This window comes from Curcuma longa, chromosome 5 (assembly GCF_044706935.1).
Source record: "Curcuma longa cultivar G26 ecotype Majalengka, Jawa Barat chromosome 5, ITB_CL_G26_1.1, whole genome shotgun sequence".
NCBI lineage: Eukaryota > Viridiplantae > Streptophyta > Magnoliopsida > Zingiberales > Zingiberaceae > Curcuma > Curcuma longa.
In genome coordinates, this window is record NC_133865.1 from 9,120,747 (window position 1) to 9,145,897 (window position 25,151).

At 40.2% G+C, this 25,151-nt stretch overlaps 3 protein-coding genes and 1 pseudogene across 3 annotated transcripts; 2 read left to right on the top strand and 2 right to left on the bottom strand.

The window, feature by feature from the left end:
• The first annotated feature begins 979 nt into the window (after nt 1-979).
• Nucleotides 980-7,551, top strand: LOC141829819 (serine/threonine-protein kinase TIO-like). Its single transcript, XM_074717319.1, has 12 exons — nt 980-997; nt 1,134-1,187; nt 1,336-1,502; nt 2,193-2,364; nt 2,559-2,657; nt 2,732-3,262; nt 3,717-4,853; nt 4,932-5,168; nt 5,515-5,658; nt 5,755-5,835; nt 6,834-7,022; nt 7,148-7,551. Exons 1-12 carry the CDS (start codon nt 980-982, stop codon nt 7,391-7,393), a joined length of 3,075 nt encoding a protein of 1,024 aa, XP_074573420.1. The 3' UTR covers nt 7,394-7,551.
• Nucleotides 7,552-10,638: 3,087 nt separating this feature from the next.
• Nucleotides 10,639-11,995, bottom strand: LOC141829766 (cyclin-D3-2-like). The gene is made up of 3 exons (XM_074717280.1): nt 11,257-11,995; nt 11,061-11,170; nt 10,639-10,969 (listed from the first exon to the last, which is right to left on the bottom strand). The coding sequence occupies exons 1-3, from the start codon at nt 11,993-11,995 to the stop codon at nt 10,724-10,726; spliced, it is 1,095 nt and encodes a 364-aa protein (XP_074573381.1). The 3' UTR covers nt 10,639-10,723.
• Nucleotides 11,996-13,900: 1,905 nt separating this feature from the next.
• LOC141829411 (putative beta-1,4-xylosyltransferase IRX14) lies at nt 13,901-18,024 on the bottom strand (annotated as a pseudogene).
• A 2,148-nt stretch (nt 18,025-20,172) lies between these two features.
• On the top strand, nt 20,173-23,358 carry LOC141829820 (pentatricopeptide repeat-containing protein At4g19191, mitochondrial-like). The gene has a single exon (XM_074717320.1). It carries the CDS (start codon nt 20,173-20,175, stop codon nt 22,453-22,455), a length of 2,283 nt encoding a protein of 760 aa, XP_074573421.1. The 3' UTR covers nt 22,456-23,358.
• The last annotated feature ends 1,793 nt before the right edge of the window (nt 23,359-25,151 follow it).

Genomic DNA, 25,151 nt, shown 5'->3' on the forward strand with positions numbered 1-25,151 from the left:
CTCAACTACTAAGAGGAGGTCGATAGAAGACACAGGTAGACCACCAAAAACTTGGGCTTTACTCATGAATCACTAAGAAGGGAATTTGTTATTGCCCAGGGCCTACTTGGTCACTAGGATAGTGTGCACTAGGTGCAATGCCACAATTCCATCTTGTCCGGTGGGCCCATTGATGCAAATAAGCATGATGACTTAGACCACAACATAGATGCTCCACGTTAGGGCTTTGAATTGCTATATTGGGATGGGTGAATTAAAGCAACGTTAGCGAACAAGAAGAGAGCCCATATAATTGAGATGTTGCTATGAGTGAGTAGGAAGGTCAATAAGATGCCATCCTCCAATGAGCATGCATGCTAGTTGTGAAGGACCACTTCAGTGCAACATGGACCACATACCAATGCGGGTTACGACACCACTAATGGTCCAGTAGTAAGATCTGTAAGAAAATCTTAGAATCTCTAGGAGTGGTTGTAGGTCGTATGATGGAGATTCTAAATATTTGGACGGCACCTCTGTTGCCATACCATAGAGACTTCCACACACTATTTGCATTTAATATTTCCTTGCTTTGTTAAAAGTAGGTCAAGGCTTATTTTTCACCAAGATCCTTCCTTGTATTCGATACTTCATGCCACATATCAATCTACAACAAAACAAGCCGCACAACCCAATTATATAGGTTGTCCTTGCTACATATCAGTCTGTAATATTTTAATAAATTGTGCTCCGCTAACTCAGAAATTCAAAAAAAGTTGTAGCACATATTTTATTACCTGGTTTTATTACTGCTGCAATGTGTGTTTTTAGTTTAAGCATAATGGGCCTCAACTGATGGACACTTAGTGTTGAGATTTTGCTATTAGGTTTGTCTATCATCCTTTTATTTAATAGACAAAGATGCATAATTTTCATTGTCATATAGACCACAGAAGCATATTAGGATTGTTATCCAAATAAGGAAAAGTTTGACAGATACATGGCTACTATTGGCGCAGTACTCCTTAAGGGAAGCATCTTTTTAGAATTGATAGAGTAAGCATAAGTGAGATTAGGATTCAAATGAATATATTAAAAATCACCTAAAAATTTTACTCTGACTTGATTTTGTGAATCATTTGAATGATTTTTAGGGTAATAAATCTTTTTCTCATAACTTATTTGCAGAACTGATCAAGGACAAAGAGGTGGAATTTAGTTTTTCAGATTCTGTTCCCGAACTATTTGGATGATTCTGTCAATTTGAAAGTCTGATATACTGTATCATATATTCTTTGGTGTTTCTGTACTAGTATAGTTTCTACTATAGAATAAGTATTTCTTATGTGACCTCAGAAATCCCACATTTTCCGCTTGCTTTCAGACAACCAAATTTTGGATGCTCTGGAAAAAGGTTCACGGACAGTAAAAGGTGCAAGTAATATCAGTCATGATATTGAAGTGTTATCAGTCGTTTTACATCCTCTGCAAACTTGGTCCAAGCGATCACCTAGTTCCCTCAGGTAGCCCAGTCTGATGAATTTGCATTTGATGTATGCTGGTTCTCTTTGAACAAAAATATTAATTTCCGTTTCTTTCAAACATCATGTTTTCCATTAATATTAAGGTCTTTCTGACCTAGAAAATAATTTTATAAGGCTACAGAGCTAACTTTGATGAAGTTTAGTCAAATCTATAATTATCCGAAATGCTATTAACAAGGTTAGACATGCCCTTTGCATGATCTCGGCTCTTTGTTAAACAGTCTCGATCAAAAGGTTTTTCTCATGTCAACACTCTTTGGTTCACTTTCTTCTCCATAACTGAGACCATATTATCTGTTCTTTTATGCCTTGATCCTGCATTTTATGTTTGGTTCTAAGGCATGATATGGTTTTCAAGAGTAAGTTCGTTTTACAAAAAAAATGCAATTTTTGAACCAAAGAATCATGGCCATTTGCAGTGTATTAAAGCTCTGTTATGTCCTTCATTATTACAACTTATGATTTGATCAAACTTATCATGTTTTTAGCACCTTTAGTCTAGAGATGGTAGTAGTTCAGTTAATTGTAAGCATGGTAGTAGTTCAGAAAATTGTAAGATAGAAATACTCTAATTATTTCATAGCATTCTTTATAGTCACAATTCAGCATTCTTTATAATCATAATTCTTGTTCTAATCAAACCTTTTGTGCCTTTTATTAAATTTCTAGGGATCTTAATATCGACAATGTGAGCCAGTCATTCAGAATTCTGACAAATCTAATTGCTTCTGGAACACTTCAACCGGGTACATCTTCTGACATCCTAATATGTGTGCTTCTTGAATTCACTGCTGCCCTCATTGAAGTGAAGCTTGGGGATGCTCAAGGCATATGCATTAAGGTCTTTCTGAACCTTGATAAGACATTTTTTCCTGATTAATTATAAACTGAGTGTGAGTTTGTGACAGACACAAAATTCATGTTCTATGGTTAAATAGTATTTCTGTTTTTGTCCATGCAGTTCATCACCATCAACAAGTATTTCAATGTACACTGATCTTTTGGACTAAATTTTAATATTTGATGATTCTGCAGAGCCTTTCTATTTTGAAGAAGTTATTGGAAGTTACTGGTAGTGGAAGTCATGATTCTTTTTGTAAGCATGGGAGTGCTCTAGTGTATCTTTACTCTCAGGTGACTTCTGTTTGTCCTGCAAAACTTATTCACTGGTTTTTGATTGAGAATATCATCCTATAACTCTGCTGCAGATGCTAGCTTTAACTACTGATACATCTGGTAGGATCCACTATGAAACTACTGCATGCATTGCGATTATGCTGTACCGTGCTACAAGTGAGCTAAAACAATCAACATCATATGAAAGCACAAAGCCAATGGAAAGGTTTCTGCTCCAGATGGTTGATTGTGCTAGTGAATCTTCAGTTTTCCAGCTTTTGCTTGAATGCTTAACTATTTCTGGAACAAGTCTCATGTCAGGATCTTCCAATATGGTTCCAGCTGCATGCGAAGCATGCAAGGCCATTTGGTGTCTGATTAATGCAGTGGAAATAATTTTTGCAAAAGAACAAACATATGTTTTCCCGTTGGTCTATTCACGTAGGCAACTTTCATTGCAGCCTGATATTATGGAATATGAGCAATCCCTAAAACTCCATAAGGAACCAGTTAAAGTTATTACAAGACTTGTGAAACTATTTGTTGAATCAAAAGCAATTCAAGTTGCCATTTATTACTCTTTTCACACTGGGTTGGAGTCTGCATTGTCTGCCACTCTTCAGGTATATTATCTCTCCTTTTCGAGGAAAAAAATAAATCTGTTTTCTTTTCACTGAAGGACTTCAATCAGTATGTTTCTTTTATCTTATTTGCACCATGATAGCACTGTTTGGGATTGGTTATATTATGCATTCAGTATTTTCTTTTTTTAACCGGTGAGAGGTTCACTTGAAGAATTCATATGATAACTGATTACATGCTAACTAAATGTTTCTAAATATCCTAGATTGATTGGATAACCTAATATAGATATAAATGGCTTTTCTATTTCTATAATCAATTCCTTAACAACCCTTGTTGCTTTAATATGAGTCAGTGCCACATTATGTGTTAGGAATCACACTTCAAATGGCGTGACATTGAATTCAGGAACTTGTTATTTTAGCAAATTGAATCATTGATGTTTGGATCTGATTTTTAATATGCATCTGGCTTATCAGAGCTTTTATTTTTCAGCTTATGTCAAGGATCTGTCTTCTGAGTCCTTCTGCATGCACTGTGCTCTGTGGTTTGTTGGATCCATCAGATATTGTTGCTGAAACAGATGTGGCAACTGATGGAACTATTGTATCTGATATTTTTTCTGTACTATCCTTGAGTGCTTCTTATCTAAACAAGGATTCAGGAGAGAAGAGTACTCCAAAATGTAAGCTGTCAAATCCTCGTGGTTTGGTTGTACATTGTTGCATTACTTTGGCAACAATTGCTGATCGATTAAGATCAGTCGGAAAGTGTTCTTCGTCATACATTCTTTCTAGTTCTCAGAAAAAGCAGCGCTCACGTCTTTCAGTTCTTGCACATCTTTCCTTGATGGATGATTCTATGGCAAGTTCCATTCAACCTCACTGTGCATCAGCCATGCTAGCTTTATCATCAATTTTATCTCTTGATATTGGCTCGTGTGGGAACTCTATCTCTGAAAATACACTTGCTATATTGCCATCTATGGCAACACTACGTAACCTACTAAAGCTTCGCTGTTCTAATGAAATTGAAACAAAGTCTAATGACTTGGTCTTGAGGTACGTAGAATCCAATGATGGTTGTCTTGGTTTGTTGAAAATGAGGCTTTTATGGGGTGGTCCTCTATCTGTTCAACAAGCATGTTCTAATGGAATACCTCAGCTTCTCATTAGTTTGTTAGCAGATGGGATTGTAGAAGATCCCGCCAATGGAAAAGATTGCAAAATTGTTAGATTAGGGCTGTCTCCTGCTGGACTACTTTGGGCACTTTCTTCCTTGTGTAGCTGTCTCACTGGTGGAGTGCTTCATGAGATCTTTTTCAAAAAAGAGCATGTGAAGCTAATAACTGACTTATTGTCGGATCAACACTTAATTTCACTGACCATTTGGGAAGGTCATGCTAGCGGCCATCCTGGAAATAGAGATTTAGTGAATGCAATTGTTGATATTCTGGCATTTCCCTTTGTTGCAGTACAGAGTGCCCCCAACATGCCATCAACATCAGCTTCGATTAACAGTGGCTTCCTCTTAAATACTGGCTTACCTGGTGGCAGAGTTGCTATTGAAAATAAAGAATTAGTCAAAGCTATTGGAAACAATATGCCTTACTATATTCAAATTCTTTCAGAGGTAAAATTACAAGGATTCTGTTGCTCTATCATGCTGTTTGCGCTTTAGAACTGGCGTCTTTGTTTTTTTCACTTGCAGGTCAATTTTCCTGGTCGTATACTTTGCAGCTTGGACTATCTTGACTTGGAAGATGTGTCGAGGCCTATTGCTATGGTTGCAAAAATGGTTGGATATCGACCTTTAGCACTGCAACTTGTTAAGGAAGGTCTTTTATCTCCAAACAGAGTACAAAAGCTGTTGGGCGGCCAATCAATCCCTAAAGATGCTATGCTGGATTTTCTAATGATTATTTCTGACCTTGCCCGGATGTCAAAGGTACAGTAGTATTGACCTTGCCTGCAAAGAAAACATTACTTGGTGATCTTAATTTATACGAGCAAGGTTAAGTAGATTTATTCTAGAATACTTTGGTTATAACATTTTCTTCTGTTGATTATGAAGGAAACATTATTGGGTGATCTCAATTTATATGAGCATGATTAAGTAGATTTATTCTAGTATACTTTGGTTATAACATTTTCTTCTGTTGATTATGTGTAAGAGATTCGAACTTTCCTCTATGATAATTGAGGTTGTATTATACAATGTATTCAGTGGGACCTGGCTTTATATCTTATTATTGTTACTTTATCATTTTTATCTTGAAAATCCTTTGGCACAGGACTTCTATGAAGCCATTGACCAATCTGGTATGTTGCAATTTCTCAAGGACTTTCTTAATAGTGATTCTGCTGATGTGCGTGCAAAAGCTTGCAGTGCCATTGGTAATATGTGTCGGCACAGTTCCTACTTCTACAAGTCACTTGTAAGATATATATGATTACGTTCATATTCCATCAGTTTCTCCCTATAAGTTTGCTAATTATATAACCCTTGATATATATATATTTTTTTGCTGCAGGCAAATCATAAGGTCATTGATATTTTGATTGACAGGTGTGCTGACCCAGACAGACGTACTAGGAAATTTGCTTGTTTTGCTGTAAGTAGCTAGTAAAACTTGCCATGCTGTTTCTTGTATTTATAGAATTTTCTTTACAATAGTTGAGATAAAAGGTTAAAAAATGAAGGAAGTGGGACATTAATTTGGGCTCGCAAGAGGGGCTTATTGTGTTTTATTGAAGCTGAGGTATCATATTTGTGCTAAGCTTGATGCATAAAATAGAAAAAAAAAGAGGTCAAAGTGCTTTTGTACGAAAGGAAGAGGGTGGCTGGTGGAGCAATAGAAGAGGGGGTGGGAGGGATTAAATTGGAAGGAGAAGAAGGGATTGTGGGTTACCAGGAACCTCAACCGTGTTGAACTCTAGCAGTATTAGTGTGTGGATTTAAACCTGGTTGAGTTGATAAATTAAGAGAAACAGGACTATATTTTTGTGAGGATCCTGTTGGAGCTTGGTGGCCAACATTGTTCACATAATTGAGTACATTTGCAAACCATCGGGTGAGCTTATATGAAGGAGGCACCCTTCCCCTAAGCGGATAGTCGATTTAGAATGGGACTCTGCTTTGCTGAACGAGTGAATTGAGTGCAACAAATTTGTTTCAAAGCTAGATGCATTGCTGAGCCATGTTGGATGAACCATCTCCACCACTCACATTGGTGGACTTGAGGTTTGGGATTCAGGGATTGTTGGTAGTTTATACCATGCCACACATAAAGATGCGCATAGTTCCTGCATCACTTAGTCATGATGAGTGTGGGAGAGAATTGCTGGTGGGTAAGCACTATACCCACATTTAGTCTCGTCTCACATGGTCATGCAGAGGTCCTTGCTGTGCTTATATGGAGGAGGCATCTGGTTAGTTATTCTGTTATATAGAGGTCCTTCACATTATGGTTATCTGATATCTAAAATGGATATCAAACTTCCATGATTCATCATTCGTCAATATACCAAACATGTCCATTCATTATGTTTTTTTTCCCGAAATTGTAACTTGTGTTTTTTTTCATTCTATGCTCAATTCTTCTATGATCAGGTTGGGAATGCTGCATACCACAATGATGATCTGTATGAAGAGCTCCGAAGATGCATACCTCAACTAACAATGCTTCTACTCGCAGCCGAAGAAGATAAAACAAAACTGAATGCTGCTGGTGCACTTAGCAATCTCGTTCGAAATTCAAGTGCTCTATGTGAAGATATTGTTTCTAAGGGTGCCATGCAGGTTTGTTAACAATACAATTGCACGTTGAACTCAGGATCTAGCATACATCCCACCAAGTTGCTCATAGTATGTATTGTCTATATATACATTCTTATCACGGTTTTAAATTTTCTTTGTTTTGCCAGGCGTTGTTGGAGATGGTCTCTAACTATTCGCAGAATGCATTGAGCCCGAGTCGAGGAAGAACTCAAAATGAATCTCCCCTTAAGATCGTTCTATTTGCTTTGCGTAAGATGTGTGACCATGCTGTTTGCAGATCCTTCCTTCGATCTTCTGCATTATTTCCCCTTTTTTCTCAGCTGAAGAGGTCACCGGATCAAACCATTGTGGAATATGCATCTGTTATAGCAAGCAGAGCTACTCAAGTTTAAGTATTATTGAGTCGTATCCGTGAGTATTAGTTTGTATGTAATATGAACTCAACTGCCTTTGATGAGCTTGAACATAAGTAACTACGAACCGGATTCTGTTAAGATTTAAAGAATAGCGAACGGAACGGTGATTAATTCTGTTCAAACCCGGAGAGAAATCATTCAAAAAACTGTCATGAGATCCATAAAATCCACATGGATAGATAAATAAGAAAAACATATTTTGATATTATTACAAGTGAAATAAGCTTGTAATAAGACACCAAGAGCTTGAACATAAGCTTGCAAAACAAGAGCCCCTAATCACCAGCAATTTCCAAGGAAGAACTTCTTATCCACTTGTACTACCAATAGAAGTTATTATCTCTTTAATATGCAAATAAAAGTACAATAAAAATTAAATAGATAAAATATTCACAGAGACATTGATGGAGCAAAGTAAAAAAGCATTAAAAAAAATCTTTAATTTTCTCGTCTATAATTTTTTACTCCTCTGTAGCCTCAAGGTACACACAAATTGTATTGAGCTCTGAAATGATTACCTCTTCATGAAACAGTAAAGAAAAGCAGTATCAAGTGGGGTGGAGTGGAGCAGGTCCTCTTCATCATTTACTCGACAATAATTGTGGGGGCCCAGTGGGTCCGGATAACCTTTTGATGCTTCTACCGTTCGAGACAAAAAAGATATCTTGTGCCCCTCAAAAGGAAGAAGGTGGACGAGCTATTGGAGCCGGAACAAAGCTGAAACAAAAACAAAAAAAAATTAATGGGCACAGTTTGCTCTCACCCCAGCCCTCACACCACTCTCCATTCAACTCATCTACCTGTTCAAGATTTTAAGAGTTAATCCTCAACATGCCTCCGGAGTTACGGTGTGTTGCTAAGATGTGAGACGGATTCTCTAAGTAACGAGTATTCAAATTTCATCTAGAAAACGTTGTACCTGAAGAGTTTGAAAATTTTATGACATTACACCGTCTGTCATGTATATTTATTGGTGCTTTTTACTGAACAAGAAAAAAAATTAGAATTACTTTTGAGAAGAATTCCTTGCTTGCTGTGCGAAGGGGGTGTTGTGCGTTGCTTGCTGCCTTGCTACGGAGAGGAAAGGAGACGTGAGGGGTGTTTGTTGCAGAGAGGGAAGGAAACAGTTCAGACAAAGGGCGTTGCTTGTTAACTTTCTACAGAGAAAGAATTCGGAGACAGAGGATTGCTTGCTACGGAGAGAGAAGGAGATGGTCCAGACGAATGGTGTTGCTTGTTGGCTTGTTGCAGAGAGAGAGGAAATGTTGGAAGGAGACGAAGCTGAATTGCCTGCTGCGAAGACGAAAAGGAGATTAATAGTTTAGGTCTCAGGGTAAAAATAGAGAACAACTTTTAACTTGACTCCGATGGTGTCTAAATTAAAAGAGCAGCACCAGAGCCCAGTTCGATATCGACATTTGCAAATGTCTCAATTTGGACATCCAATATATCTTCTGTATTTGCTAGGAATGTTTTGCATTACCTTGTTAAGTGGTCCCAAATTTATATATATATATATATAATTTTGCTATGCTGCGGTCTGTATCCTGCGCGACCTGTGCGCACTCCTCCGACTCCTCGCCACTGCCACTTCGCCGTCCGGCCACCGTCGGCCGCCGCGTCACACCCGATGAATGCGCAACTCGCCGGCGCACATCCCCGCATCGGATTCCGACCAGATAGTGGTCGGAATCCGACGAATTCGATCGCGATTTGGTCGGAATCGGCTGCCAGTGCCGAGCGGCCGATTCCGACCAAATCGCAGCCGGAATCCGATCAAATTCCGATCGGAGACTGATCGAGGAAGGACCGCCGGCGGCCACTGGTCCTTCCTCGGTCGGTCTCCGGTCGGAATTTGGTCGGAAATCGGCCGCGATTTAGTCGGAATTGGCTGCCAGTGCCGAGCGGTCGATTCCGATCGAATTCGTCGGATTCCGGCCACTATCCGGCCGGAATCCGACGTCGGGATGTGCGTCAGTGAGCTGCGCGTCCATCGGGCATGATTCGGTGGCCGGACGGCGATGTGGCAGCGGCTGGATCAGTGCTGGATCGGATGGAAGCGCAGAAGGAGGACCGCAGGATAGTATTTCTATATATATATATATATATATATATATATATATATATATATATATAATTTTGTGGCCCCGTGTAGGTAGTGGGGCTCGTGTTGATTCCCTAGTGATTAATAGGATAGTAAAAATTAAATATCTGAATTATTAAAAAAAAATTTAATTCTAAACATAAGGTAGCTCGTACCATTGCTTTCAGCGTTTAGGTTTAAAGGCAGCAAGGCTAATAAAGGCTGCAAAGAATCTGCTTGCAGTACTGGAAACTAAGATTGCTGTACTGAAATGAACCCAGAAAAGACCTGGATTTCCAGGTCAAAATGGCTGTCCTCACTGTCCTCGGATTAGGTTGCTTCATGAACACACAGAAGAGTTGTTTGATTAGGTTGGATCAAAGAAAGCATCGTCAAGAAATGCTGGAGCACTTGTGTCGGCGATCACAAGATCATTTATTTCAATCAGCCAATTCAGATAGCAAAATAAAAATGACGGCAGAAAGATTAGCAGTTTGTTTTGAATGATTTAGCAGTTGATGCAGAAGTCCAAACTCAAAATTTTTGGCCACGCCAGAATTGAAGGATTGAAAAAGAAAAAGGAAGGGAAAGAACGCAGCATCCGAGGCACGCTCCTTTCTCTTTCTCTTTTCTCTCTCTTCTTTGATCATGATCATCAACTGCGTATGATCCATTTATAATCCAACAAAAGAAGCTTTTTTAACTTTAAACGCCACCAGCTTCGCTGTAATCGACGCCGCAAAAGGAGGCGATTGATGCCTCGGAACGAGTAATGACAAACATAGCAGAGGTTGCAAGGAGGTGGGAAGATTTAAGTACCCAGATTCGGGTTTAGTAAACTAATCGATGGATTCGGAAGTCCACGCTTGGTATCTTGATGTCAAATCCCTGTTAAAGTGAAGAGATCAAAGCATGAATAATTAATGATCTCCGACAGGCAAGCAAAGGTCCTTATTCTTCTCGCTTTACTTTCTTCTTCTTCTTCTTTATTGATTTCCCTCCATTCGCAGACAAGTCATCGACGCCATTGTTGTGGTTGTTGAAGCTTTCTGTTTTCTCTTGTCACAGAAAAATTTTATGGCGATGAACAATGAGAAAGAAGCAATGCATTGATAAGAACTTGAGGAGACAAGACAAGAGTTTTTCAGATTAATTGAACAAGGGCAGGCATTTGTCTCTGCTTTTTTTAATCTTCTTCGCGAGATTAAGCAGCGAATCGGCAGTCAAAATTGCTCCTTTTTGCACTTCCTCTGCTTGAGAGGAGGAGCAGCCGCCGCCTCCGGCGAGCGCGAAACAGGGGAAGGCCACAGCGGCCATGAATCGCAAGAGCTCTCGCCGCTGAAGCAGGAGCTGATCACTCCACATGGACTCGGCGGCGACGAGTGGGAAGAGTGCTTGCGCTTGTGGTCAATCGCAGTGGTGGCGCTCATGGATTCCACCATTAGCTGGTAGCATCGTTCCAGGTTTTCCTGTGGAGTGTGAGATGGTGTTAGCCATTAGCAGGGAAAAGTACAATAATGGAGCGACGAGGGAGGAGCGAGAAGTGACTAAAAATCCAACCTTGGAGGGTTTCAGGAGGGAAATGAGACGGTGAGCCTCTTGCGGCTCCGTCTCAAGGAGCAGCGCTGCCGCCGCCCACACCGATGCTGGATATCGAACCCATTTCCAATCTTCGATAAATAGAGAAAAAGATTCATTAGATTGGAGGGGAAAGATCGAGTTTTGACTGAAAGGAAGCATTCTGAAGATAACCCACCGGCTATTACAGAGAGAAGCGCCACTTCTGATCGCCTGGCCAACTCCCGGATACGGGCAGCAATGCCGCCGCCGCCGCCGGAACAGAGACGGGGGAGAAGGTGGTGGATGAAGGAGAGAGGGGTGACAGGATTCATCCTCCAGCCGAGAGAGGAGAGCACCAGGAGCTCCATCCGCCGTACGGTCTTCGGCTCGAACAAGTACCCGCCTTCCTCCACTGGCGACGGTGGTGGCGGAACCTGGAGTTCGAGCAGCAGAGGGACGCGGGTCTCCTCCACCTTCGCCGCTAGGGACAGGCACGCCACGGCTGCAAGCCGCCCCATCCAGGGCTTGTCGGCCTGGAGATGCAGCGGCCCGCCGCTGCCGCCGGCGCACGGGAGGAAGCACCGGTCGAAGTAGCTCACGGCGAGCAGCGCCGTGAGCGCGGAGAACCCGTGGCGAGCGGCGGCGAGAACGACCCACTCCGCCACCTCCTCCCTCGCCCGTCGAAGGTGTAAATCGGCGCCATCCCCAGCATCGACGAGCTGCGGCAGAGCCTCCGATTCCCTGGCGGCCAAAGAAGTCATCACCGCCTCCCAATCTTCCCCTGTGGCAGCCTCCACGACCGAGAGCACATGGCTCTCGGTCTCGTAGTCTTCTCCGAGCGGAAACACCACTTCCACTACCTCTTCTCCTCCTTCCTCCATCTCCAAGCTCTCTTCTTGGCAATACAGATGGTCAAAAAGAGGTAAAAAAGCCATCTTTTTCTCCTCCAAACAACCAGAAGAAGAAATGCTGGATTTTTCTCACATCATAGTGTTGAAACAACAAACAAAAAGAGGATAGCGCGACGTTCTGGCGCTCATCTTCGCCATGATTCTTCTCCTCCTCGGAGTTCTGTGAAGAGGACGATGAGGAAGGGTGTTAAAAGTAGCGTGTTACAAGTAAATAAACGCACACGGTTAAAGTAGCGTGTTACAAGTGTTACATCCAAACCGTTAAGAGTCACTAGCCGTTGTCACTGTTATATTGGTAAGCATATGGAGGAATAAGATCACAGAAAAATTATAAAACAAAATTATTTTTATTAAATTAGAAATATTATTATGGCAAATTCTGATGTGGAGTGCAATAAACAATATAAATAAAATAGATCTTGAATAATAATTCAGATCAATAATGAAACGAAATATATTTTGACTTTTTTAAAATAAAAATATTTTTTTCACCCTTTATTGTCTTTCCTAAAGTGGATTCTGTATCCTTTTCAGAAAAAAAACAGACAAAAGAAAAGAAAATTAATTGCTTTCTGCATTTCTTTATATTCTCAGAAATAAATTTCTTTTTTTATTATTATTTTAAGTGAGCAAATGAATATTTCGGTGAAAAATAGAGGAAAAACAAGAAAAATCACACCATTAAAATATGTGATTTAGTTATTTCAGAAATTTAAGTTCATTAAATTATCGTTTATTTAAACGGACGAATTTACTTGAAAAATAATTATGGTTATTTGATTGACCCATCAAAAGACAGATGGGACGTCTGAGATCAATTATATTGAAGTGACACTATTGCAAAATGAGATGAGCAATTTTTTTCCAAAAAAAAAATCTTCTAATACTTGTGAATTACTGATTTTTCCATATAAAAGGTGTTGGATCAATGAAAATTTTATAATTTTTATTGTATAAATCTATTTGTAAAATGGCCCAACATGAAATACAAAGTGTCATAATTTTTCAGTGGATTCATGAACTAGTTTATAATTAAATCTTATGCCATTCTATTGAGTGCATGCAATAAGAAAGAACAAATAGTTGGTGCATAAACTTCAAATTGCAAAGAAACAAAGGTTGTCATTAGTTGCACTCACACTTAAACTATAACAACTCCAAGGAAAACCATGACCACAGATCTCAATCTACACTCAACTCATAAAAAAAATTCAAAAATCCATCCATCAATGCCACAGCACAGTGTCAGACTCCACACAAGGCCAACCAAAACATCAAAAGATTTTGTTTGGAAGATGAATCGAGGGCTCAGCCATGCACGCATCAGAATGGATGCAGAACAGTGGCTTTTAAGTTGCTGCAGTGAGAAACTTGCACCCTGTGGATTGCCATTCTTGTGAAAACCATGCACTGCATTTGTATCTGTTGTCATCATTTCCCAAGAACATTTGTATCTGTTGGGCAAAGGACAAAGTCTGTGTACTTACTCGACTTCCCATACTTGCCTTACTCTTGATGCTTCTTTCTCTTTTCACTTTTGCATCCTGATGTTTTGGTCAAACAGTTCTCTATACGAGTCCTGCAAGGAAAGGCAAAACAGTTAGGGTAACAATAAACAGGCACAGTTTCAGCAGAATTGAGTAAATGAGCATCACCTGCTTCAGGAATGCCATCTTGTTACACAGAAGTTTTACTGATACTTTATTTCCATTCTTAGCTAGAAACTTCAACTGAGAAATAAATGTACAGGAAGATGCTCTGTTAGACAAGAAAGGCATGAGAATGTTTTGGCAAATTAAAGAATCCAGATGCCTAAGCAGCATTCTGTGAGAGCTCTAGTAGATCAATCACTGGCATGAAGAGTAAATGCTGAGCCAAGTCTCATTTTCAGATTCAGTTTATCATACAAGAATGAACATTCAATAGATATATTAAAATTAACTAACACATCCATAAGTTGTATGCTGAACTTCAAATTGAAGCCAAATGATTCATGATAAAACTATTTCCAATGAAGTTACAGCATTAGTATGATTTTGAGAGAGGTGTTAAAAGTGTGCTTGTCTGGTCAGAAGCTTGTTTCCAAGCGCATTTGTTTCTTTTTGTTGCGGGAGCTGCGTTTAGACCTGGAGGACCTTCCCTTTTTTGAAACATGTTTTTCGGCACTGCCTTCGTCGATCGGCATCTGTTGAAGTGGAAGAGCAGGAGGTGTCTCAGGCCATGGAGTTTGCTTTGCAGGGGCAACAACTTCTAAAGGACCTATCATCCACCTGCGTGGAAGCAAAAGCCTTCAATCTGATATGGATGTTAAGTTTCACTGATACAGAAAAATAATATGATCATCCAAGAAACTACTTTGAAGTAAACTGTTGGATGAAATGGCACCAAACATAATCTTTTTTTGCCAGGACTTCAACTACAACGGCAAAAACATTGTTAAGAATGTAAAACATATGCGAACTCAGCAGAATTCAATTAGTTGACTTCAACAGTTCACAATACACAAAATTCCCACCAAGCACAATCCTTTTACCATCACCTTCATTTGCAATGCAGCTGCTTAGCAATAACCCTAGATAGAATATTTGGTTGTTGCTAAGAATATTTTCTCAAATGGCTTAAATTTTTGGGATAAGTGGTCATCAATTGGGAGGGAGAGCAGGAGGCATGTCCAAAAAATGTACATCCCTCGATTAACTTGTTTGGTCGATAAGGAAAGAAATGAAAAAAAAAACAACAACAAAAAATGAAATCCCAAGTATCTGCTTCATGTATCCCAGACTAGATGAGAGTACTTATTTTGTGGAAATCAATTGTCTAAACTGAACATATTTTGAATGCAAAGGTTCATGACCTTTGTCATTTCCTCGTCAATCACTTTTTCAGCTTTGTGATTTCATCTTGTTCTATTTTAGCTGACCCCTACCCCCTAGTCCCCAGTTTGATACTCCAGCACCATGTAGAATATGGGATAAGGTGTATTATCAATTGACACGAGCCAAACTGAAAAGTCTGTAGATCAAGTTCCAATAGTAGTCTGAAAATTCTCCAAGAGTGTATGCAAACTTCTGTACATCTGTTTTTTTTTTTCCAATACTCATTGGTGGACTATCATTTAGTATTGTATCTATTATTTATAATGTTGGCCTATAAGCTTGAATATGCTTGAGTTATTCACAAACTGTCTTGAGACAATAGTCCCCCAGTTGAAAGCTTTATAACCAGCTCCTAGGTAGCTCATTCACTATCTAACCAATCACACATCATTAAAATCATGTTGCCCAAAAGCAAAAAACCAAAGATGACCACCTCACCACCCATAATGTCTCGTAACTCTCATGCTTTTAGATCTTTAACTCTCTCGATCTAGACCACCAAGCCATCGAGCATCTACCACCAGATCCATGCTCCATAGTCTTGAGTCTTCTACGACCTTTGCAATCAACAACAACCATTCAGTGCTTTATGTCCTAGAGTCCTCCGAGCTCCTTCAAAGCTCCATCACTTCTTCCAAGCAGTTGAGCCATTAAGTTTTCCATAATCTCCCTGATCACAATAACAACCATGCAATGCTTCCTGCCTTAGAGTTCTCCAAGCTTCTCCAAAGCTTCATAATTCATTTCAAGTCGTTGAGCCATTGTGCCTTCCACGACACCTTGATCCAAGCCTCAGCTCCTATCTATTGATGCGTATGCCAAACCACAGTTAACACCTAACTTAAAGTATATTGTCATCTCATCAAAACAATGTGGTTGAAACCAACTCTGAAACATTCTGACAAAGGTAACAAGTTTACTCAGTTTTGTGAATTATAACTCACTATAAATCAATGTCTAGGATCACATACACAAATTTATAGAATTGTTATCTAGGGAAGACATTAACACAACTACAACCCTCACAGAATGTTGAAATGGAGATGGCAATCATAATCAAAGAAAAATAAATTCTATTTTACTTTTATGGTAACTTTTTCCTCTATATTGACATTACTTGCATTTTTTTTCTTATTTTATGTTGTATTACAGAGAAAGGAAGGAACAATTCTGTGGTATTGCAAGTGGATGTAGCATGAGCTGTTGCCCCATTAATCCATAGAGAGAGTTGTTTACGTTAGCTATATAATGAAGCCAAGAGATGTAATCAACCGTGATAGTTGACTAATAATATTTGGTTTAAGATGGCAGCTTCTCCTACTGAACCTAAATCTTTCTTTGATTGTTGTCGTTCATCCTCTTGAACCTAAATCAAATGGTCTTTTTTATGGGAATATGAGGAGCCATTTTTTGTTATAGTGGCTATAAAATCATCAGTTGTTTATCCTACAAATATCATTGCATTTTTAGGCATAGCAACTGTTTTATGACAAACAAACTAGAAAAGACCGACAAGCTTGTGTTTCTGTTTGCAGCTATTGCTAAAAGGGATGCTGTGCGACACTTACGGATTCTTAATGCTATAAAGAAGCTAATCATCAGCCAAAATCTGGATGCATTTATCTGTTAAAACAAGATTATCCTTATGAAAACCATCATGCATAAATCCTAGACCCTTCATGTTTAATCATTAGGAATTGATAGACAAATAAGTCCAATGTTGGATTAAGGATCCAACATTATCTACATCAACAAACAAAATAAGAGAATCATGTCTAATTGAGCATAGTCATGAAACTAACCCAGTAGGAAACTTGCTATCATAGTGTGCTTCAGCTCTAATCCACCATAGAAGAACCTTCTTTCCACAGTTGCCAAGCGGCTCCACCAGCGATGCATCCTTCAACAAATCGAAGGGGCTCACCATCTCCGTCCCGCCACCTTCCATGTCGTCAAGGTCCCGAACCCAATCCGGCTTCCCATCCCCCTCCTTCCATAACAATCTCGAGTTGATCACAAACCCGGCCCACTCCAGCCTCTCCGGCACCTCAGCTACCTCATTGCCAACAAAGGTGTGCCACCCGATCAGTTGGCCGGAGGAGTTGCACGCCGGGCCTTCTACCAGCAACGGTGAGTCCTGATTCTCGGTGGCCGGTAAATGTGAAAGAATTTCCACAGACATCGCCCCCATCCACTCCACTTGTTGGATTTCTTCGAAAAGCTCCGTGCTGTGGACATTGCTCTCGTCAGCGAACACCACGAGCCCTTCCAACCGCCGCTCTCTGATCACTCTGCATCCGAAGACACAGATCAGCAATGGAGGCGAAAAGATCAAATCTTTGATCGGAGCAAGGCAGAAATCGCAGACCTGAGGGCGTGGAGGCGCATCCGGGCCTCGAAGCGGTGCCGGTCACCCCAGATCACGGGCATCATCTCGTGGAAGGGGAGGTGGATCACGCTGAGGCGCGAGCGGGCCAGTAGGGCGGCGGTCTCGTGTGACACTCCACCAGCCTCGACAACGATCCACGTGAGGGGATACCTCACGAGCATGAGCGAGTGGGCGAGGGCGGTGAGGTGGAGCGCCTGGAAGGCGCGGGCGTAGGTCGGGGTAACGACAAGGACAGGTCGGGGGTCCTTGACGCCGTACTGTACGCGCTGCTCTTCCTGCACTGTGGAGAGGATCTCATTGGCCCGGGCGACCTCGGCGGGGTCCGGGTGCGGCCAGGGCCGCACCCGGATGCCGTGCCGGCCGGCGACGACGCGACTAGCTGAGGCGACCTCGGGAGGGGGAGGGAGGACCACAGCGGGGACGAAGAGTTGAGGCAGAGTTGAAGATGAAGGAGGGGCGGGGGAGAGGAAGACGACGAGGCGGGAGACTCGGAAGCCTGCGGCGGCGCAGAGGAGGCAGCAGAAGAGGTGGAGGACGGGGGAGAAGAGGATGGCAGGGTGCTTGAAAGCCTCACTGGCGGCGGCGCCCTCGTCGGCGGTGGTTGGGCGGAAGGCGGCGGGCGGCGGCCGGGCTGTAGGAGCGGCGGTTGGGAAGCTGCACCTCCGGAAGCTGCTTCATCCTCCGATCTCTTCGACTACCAATTTAGTCTGATCCCATTATCTCCGGCCATCGCCGGAGTATCTGCCCATCGAACAAGGCGTGACCGACGGGACGAAGCCAGTAGAAAAATTGGGGTTGGACAGTGAGAGACTGCCACCGCTTCCTTCGCTTTATTTAAAAAATATGTTTTAATATTTTAATAATATTAAAATAGTTAATTAATTATTTTTTAATTTGCTTGAAAAATATTCCTCTCTAATATTAAATTTAAGCTTCTTATTTATTATTAAAGAGGATAAACATTAAGATAGAGAATTTAAAATTTTGAAGGCATAAAAAAAACAAAATTGTTAGAGGACATTTTGAAAATATTATAATAATTTGTTTTATTATTTTATGTGCTTGGTTTGAAAAAAAAAGGAAAATTAGTAAAAAAATATATTGTGAAGCACATGTTTACTTAAAAGTGTCGTTAAGAATATTAGAGGAATAATTTGTAAAAGGAAGAATTATTCACAATCATGAATTATATTAAAAATATATATTTTTTCACGTGCCGATGGTCTTTTCTTTATTGTGGTCGGTTTTATGACTTGATTAATAATATATTTGTCGTAAATAATTAGGAAGGTAATCAATCATGTTCTTTATTGAGCTTTTTCTTTTTCATTATTATGAGTGTCGGTGTTAAAAATATATTAAAATAATATTTCATCAACAAGACAAGTACCCTTCTTGACTAATAATATTAACTAAAATTATTTTAATATTGATTAAAATTATTTAAATTTAATTAAAATTATTTTAACTTAAATTTCTTTGTCAACAAAGATAATGTATCTTTGAAATGAGTGTGGAAAAAGCAAAATTTTGAGCTACCTTTGAAATTTTTAATCATGATGCTTAATGGTGTGACTTGGCACGCAATAATCGCCAATTAAGAAAAGGTTGTTGGTAATTAGTAATATCATAAACAACTTTAATAATTCTCCATCATTGTCTATTGCATGATTATTTTTCAACCTAGTCCTAATAATTAAAAGCCAACCTAACCTAACCAAACTAATTATGGATTAAATTCATGCTAGCGACACTTTTTAAGATTAAAAATTATTTTAATCATTGTTACTAATTTTTTTTAATAATAGTATTGACATTTAAAATAAAGAAATAATCTCAATATTTTTTTATAATTGAGATATTCAATTTTTCAAACTAACTAATCAAGAAGGCGTCTGATTTAATCATACAAAAGTTTTTATTGACTATTAAGATAAATTTGAACCACAAGAATAGTGGCATTAAGTTTCTCAACCTCTTTATCTTAGAATTAGTTAGTTTTATTTTTCGATGGGATCAGAAATGATATAACTAAGTGATAGAGTGTCACTTTGACGTGATGAAAGTCATCCAATTGATCTTGATTATTCTTAAACCCAATATAAATTTTTTTATTTTGACTTGTTCATCTACTGTGATCAAATGAGAATGCATAAGTAGATTGTGGGATTGAAGCGCATGGACACAAGGATCGTTCGGATCTCACGAGTGAATAAAAAGTTAGATTTACATTGGATTTCACCTAAATCACCCCATCTATCCTCTAGCTTCAAACTTCGATTCAAACATGAAGAGTATGCCATGTTAATATATCTTGGGTGATCCATATTTTTGGGTCAAATGTTGATGAGTACATTGAATTATCTATATTGCCGAGAGCCCTCACAGTCCAAGAACAACGCAATTGTTAAGGACACGTTCTACTCACAACACTATGCTAGCAGGATAACCTGGCAGTTCTTTCCACTGATTGTAGAATTGCTCGAACCCCAAATTGAATATTTCAATCTTAAATACCTTAACACAATTTTTTCTTCCAAATTAAACACTCAAACATACTCCAATTGGAGATCCGAAGCACAATGCTCTACCGTTTTTTCAAAAACACCATAGGGCTAATATTTATTTATTTAGAAAAAGGTTACTTGTCACAATAGAATTTCCGTCACAAATGTTGTTACGACCAACTATACCTAGGAGCTAATATGGATTTTAAAATTAAGATTAAATCCTGATCGTAGATTGAATGAATGATTGTGATTGAATGGGTGATTGTGATTGAACTTTAATAATTCAGATTCCCATCACAAATTGGATGTGACGGGAACTAATGTGACTATTTATGATCGTACTCATACGGAGATAATTGCTAGATTTATATTTAGATTTCCGTTTAAGTAAACAGGGTCATATTGGTAATTCACGCAAAAGCAACGATGACTGCCGCGGCGCTCTCTTCCACCGCCGGCGCCGCTCTCTCTTCCACCGCCGGCGCCGCTTCATTGGCCGCCGCCTTCGACCGCCATACAACCGCGCTCTCCCTCCGCCAGATCCAGGCCCGCGCCGTTCGCTTCGGCCTCGCATCCGATCCCCGCCTCTCCGCCAATTGTGGTGCCGGCGCCGGCGCCAGCGCCCGCACCACCCTCCTCCACGCTATCCCCCACCGCCCTCGCTCCCTCCTGGAATACAACCACCTCATCCGCGACTACGCCTCCTCCGCCCTCGCCGACGGCGCCCTCGACCTCTTCTTCGAGATGCTGGACGCGGGATTCTTCCCCAACGAGTTCACCTTCCCTTTCGTCCTCAAGTCCTGCGCCCTCCTCGGCCTATTCGATCTCGTCCGGCAGATCCACGCAGCTCTAGTAAAAACTGGTCTCTTAGCCTCCAACGTCTTCTGCGCCGGCGCCCTCTTGGATGTCTACGTCAAGAATGCTTCTTTTGGCGATGCGTGTCAGATGTTCGATAGAATGCAGCACAGAAATGAAGTCACTTGGAATGCCATGCTGACTGCTTGCGCCCAAAATGGATTCTTGGACAGGTGCTTGGAGATGTTGGACGCCATGGTGGAGTCGGGAGTGGAAGTTGGGATCGTCAGCTGGAATTCTATTGTTGCTGGTTGTGTTCGACATGGCGATCTCGAATTGGCCTTGGAGTCTCTCAGCATTATGCTTTCTTTAGGCTCATTCAAGCCCAATGTAGCCACCTTCAACACCCTTCTCCCATTAATCCCCACAATCCCATCTCTAGACAGACTCAAGGAGTTACATGTACTATTTTACAGGAATGTGGTCGACAGGATTGATGACGATCCAATCAGCGCCGATCGGGTGTGGTCAGCTATGGCGGCTGGATATGCATTCCACAGGCGCATGGATTATGCTACTTGCTTATTTGAGAAAGTCAGGTTGAAAACTTGCTATCTATGGAATTCAATGATCTCAGGGTTTCTAGCCTGTGGGCAAATCGACAAGGCATTTCATGTTTTCCGGGAGATGGCCTTACAATGTGGCCTTGCAGCACAAGCACTTTCTGAAATTTCATTGACATTAGTCCTTCCAGAATGTGGTAGACCATGGAAATCTGGATTGGAGATCCATGCCCATGCTTTTAGAAGTGGGAGGATTGAATCGAGCACAGTGGTGAGCAACGCTCTGATAGCCATGTATGCCAAGCGAGGAGACACCTTTGCGGCTGAGAAGGTTTTCCTAATGCTAAAATTGAAGGATGTTGTCTCTTGGAATACAATGGTTGGGATGCATGTGATGGTCCGCGATGTAGATCGTGCATTCGAGCTATTCCAACAGATGGTCGCGGAGGGTGTCCAGCCTGATGAGTACTCATTCAGTTCTGCCCTTAATGCCTGTGCATATTCCTCATGTCTCAGACAGGGGATGGCATTGCATGGACGTATGGTTAAGAGTGGTTTCTGCACCTCATTCCCGATTGTTCAGAATGCTCTCATGGATGCTTATGGGAAATGTGGGTGTGCAGAAGATGCTCAAATGGTCTTTGAGGAGGTGCATTGCAAAGATGTCATTTCATGGAATACGATGATATCGTGTTATGGTTTCAGTGCGCGTCCTCAGGAGGCCATCTTACTTTTCAATAGGATGAAAGACGAGGGTTGGAAGCCCAATCGTGTGACTTACATTGCGCTTTTGTCGGCTTGTAATCATGCGGGACTGATCGATGAGGGCTTGCATTACTTTGAAACAATGGCCAGCGAGCATGGGATTGTACCTGATGTGGATCACTATACTTGCATTGTAGATAGCTTAGGAAAAGCAGGTCTGCTTAAGAAAGCTTACCAGTTCATAAAAGACATGCCGATTGAGCCAGATGACTGCATCTGGGGTGCACTACTTAGCAGTTGTAGGATTCATGGGGATATTGAACTAGCCGAAGTCGCAGCCAAGCATCTGATTGAATTGGACCCTCAGCACTCTGGTTACTGGGTGTTGCTATCTAACGTATATGCCGATGCATCTAGGTGGGGTGATGTCTTGGAGGTTCGAGCAGCCATGAAGGGTGCCAGTGTTAACAAGTGCCCAGGCTTCAGTTGGGTTGAGGTAGGTGGCAGGGAAGTACACAGGTTTCTAACTTCTGATAAGCTCCATGAACAATGTGATGATATATATTTAGCTCTTGATGGTCTAACAAAGCAACTGAAGGATGAAGGATATGCCCCACTTGTGAATCCTAAAGGCCTTTTATCCTGAATGAAGAAATAAGCATAAAGTGACCAAGGAAAGTGAAGTAAACTCAATGAGTGACTTGAGAAGAAGGGTCAGATAGAGTGAAGAACAAGTAGAAGAACAAGAAAAGGAAAGAAGCAATAGGAGCTTGTTTCTTCTAAGAGTGGATAGAAGAGCAAAGAAAAAGAGAAATGGAAACACTGGTTTGATCAAACCAAAGGATTAATGTTGTCATGTTATCTCATTTTCTCTTTTACACATTATTTTCAAGTATATAAAAGAAAGAAAATCTCTTTTATTCCCTTCCCCAATACTCTTTTTTTATTTTCCCCTCTTCCTTGGCTCAATTAGGCATAACCTTAGGGCACATGAGATTTTTGTGTTTTGTGTAGTTAAAAAGAGTGTGAAGAAGAGACAATAACAGAGAAATGTGAAGTTGGCTCATTGATTTTGTTATTCCTAAGACATACAAGGTTAAGCCAAACTTTTCATCATTTTTCTCATTTCCTCTCAAACTTCAGTTTACTCTTGGATAGGATTCAAAGTGAGGAAAGGAACTTCAAATTGCTTCTTTTCTCCCCTTTTCTATTCTTCTTCTACCCAAGTAGACAAGGGAATCTGATAGGGTCCCCTTTCCTTCCTTCTACTTTGTTTCTCTTTCCATCAAGTAGATACAGTCTTGGTGTACACAACTTTATCATTGTACAGTAGCAAGTTGGTTGCTCTTCTTCATAACATCCTGGAATCCTAGGTCATGATGGAGCAATCTTACCTATGTATTAGCAGTTAGGACCTCCCTTGGTATTGCACAAGCTAATATATGATCGTAGGTCAAATGGCATACACATTTCAGAAACATTGAGTTCATCAGATGACTGCTGAGGAAAGGTTTTTTGCTGATGTGAACGGATAGGTGAATGAAGCTTATACAGCAATGGCGATTGCTACTAGTTGCTCTATGTTTCTCTAAAGGGCAGTTGATTAATGAAAAATATGACAATGCAGCCATCAATTTGCTAGAGGCAATTAGCAAAACTTTACAGGCTTTAAAACATCAAGTGGAGTACCCAACTAATGGAAGTATTTCACGATTAGCTTTGTGGAATAGTTCACAACCTGAAAGCAAGCTACTGACTACTGAAACTTTTCTGCATTTCTCTCAGAAAATAATGAAAAAAGCCTTCAACAGAAGGTAGCACATGTCAAAGGCATCACAGAGTCGTGAGAACTTGGTACTCGAATCAAGGTTACTTCACATGCTTTAATTTGGAAGTGGTAAGGATTATATGAATACGAAAAATATTTTGTTCTAAAGACAAGAGAATGAACAGCAAGACTGACACTGGTGTATCATACTTCAGACTTGCTTGCCAAGGGTATGAAAAGTTTACCTCCCATGTATTATCCTTCACAAGTTCAAGTTTCTAGGAAGTAAATATTGGAGTTCCTTTATGAGAACCTGCATATACATATGTATATTTTTTAGAATAAAAAAAGATGTATTCATCTGCCATATGACTATAGGCACTAATGCATGTATACTGGCAATAAGTGCTAGTAATGTTACTTCGAAACTACTTGCAACATTATTCGAGTTTCTTGGTTGTCAGAAGTATTTGCATTAGTATTACCTCACAAATGCAGCTTAGGAGATCATAGGAGTTAAATTAGATGCACAACGATTGGAATCAGTCTGCAGAAATTGTTTTCTTATTATGTCAACAAGTTAATGTTTGATAAAGATGAGAGAGTCATTAGATTAGAAGGAATCAAGGAAAGTGCCTCAAAATTTTATGTCCTTTCCTCTTATCTCTCAAGTTGCTGGGAGTAAGCACAACCTTGAGATAGCAGGAAATGCATTGAATAATAGTTGAATGAGCTACAGGAGGAGCATGCAAAAGAAATTTAGATCTGTGATTCACTGAAAGTAAACATAACATAGAATGCATTTAATCATACTTCAATGAACTACAGTAGGGATGTGCATAAATTTAGATGCTCAGTGACTGCAAAGACAACATCAAGATGGATGACAGAAACATGAATATTGTGTATACCTACTGTAACATCTCAAATATTTTATCTATACTTTACCATTGGCTCCATTATAGATTGATAATTAGACGGTGTCTGGTTCTGGTACCATTTCAGTTTTTAGGACCTGACATTGTTGGAGATTATATAGGCCATTTTCTGAACCTGCATCAGTGTTTCCCATTCTTAGTCAAACACATCTTGAATAATCACTGGAGTCTCAGTTTTCATGCCTTCACTGACCCAAAAGACAGGTTCAGAAAACATTGTTGAAAAGATACCTCCACCATGCCTTTTCCTCTCCAGTGACCAGTTATTTCATTGCATTGCATTATTGATTCAGAAATTCTGGAGCTTACATAAGCATGCTGATACAAACATTCAATGAAATCCAGAAGTTGTTCTTTAAGCATTATCTATTTTTCAAAACCAACTAATATAATATAATGACTTTTCCCCAGCAATATTATCTTCCTTCAAAACCTTCCAGGAGCTACAATCAGCTTGTGCTTTGCAATTTGATAATTTTGACTAGTATCTAGCAGAACATATAAGGCTTTCTTGTGTCACAAAATGTTAATTTTGATGACAAATCAGATCATAAGCTGATTTCACTAGTTCATCTGTAATGACAAGTCGCGACGGCAACTCAAATTTTCTTTCCAAATCAGGGTGCAAGATAACTT

Excerpts from the sequence above, each read along its gene's own strand:
- LOC141829766 (XM_074717280.1), bottom strand. The coding sequence starts at position 11,995 with ATGGCTTTTTTACCTCTTTTTGACCATCTGTATTGCCAAGAAGAGAGC. Across the intron at positions 11,171-11,256 it reads GCTTCTCTCTGTAATAGCCG|ATTGGAAATGGGTTCGATAT; the intron begins GTGGGTTATCTT and ends TATTTATCGAAG. Across the intron at positions 10,970-11,060 it reads CCCTCCTGAAACCCTCCAAG|GAAAACCTGGAACGATGCTA; the intron begins GTTGGATTTTTA and ends CACACTCCACAG.
- LOC141829820 (XM_074717320.1), top strand. The coding sequence starts at position 20,173 with ATGACTGCCGCGGCGCTCTCTTCCACCGCCGGCGCCGCTCTCTCTTCC.
- LOC141829819 (XM_074717319.1), top strand. Across the intron at positions 1,503-2,192 it reads CGATCACCTAGTTCCCTCAG|GGATCTTAATATCGACAATG; the intron begins GTAGCCCAGTCT and ends TTAAATTTCTAG. Across the intron at positions 2,658-2,731 it reads TAGTGTATCTTTACTCTCAG|ATGCTAGCTTTAACTACTGA; the intron begins GTGACTTCTGTT and ends ACTCTGCTGCAG.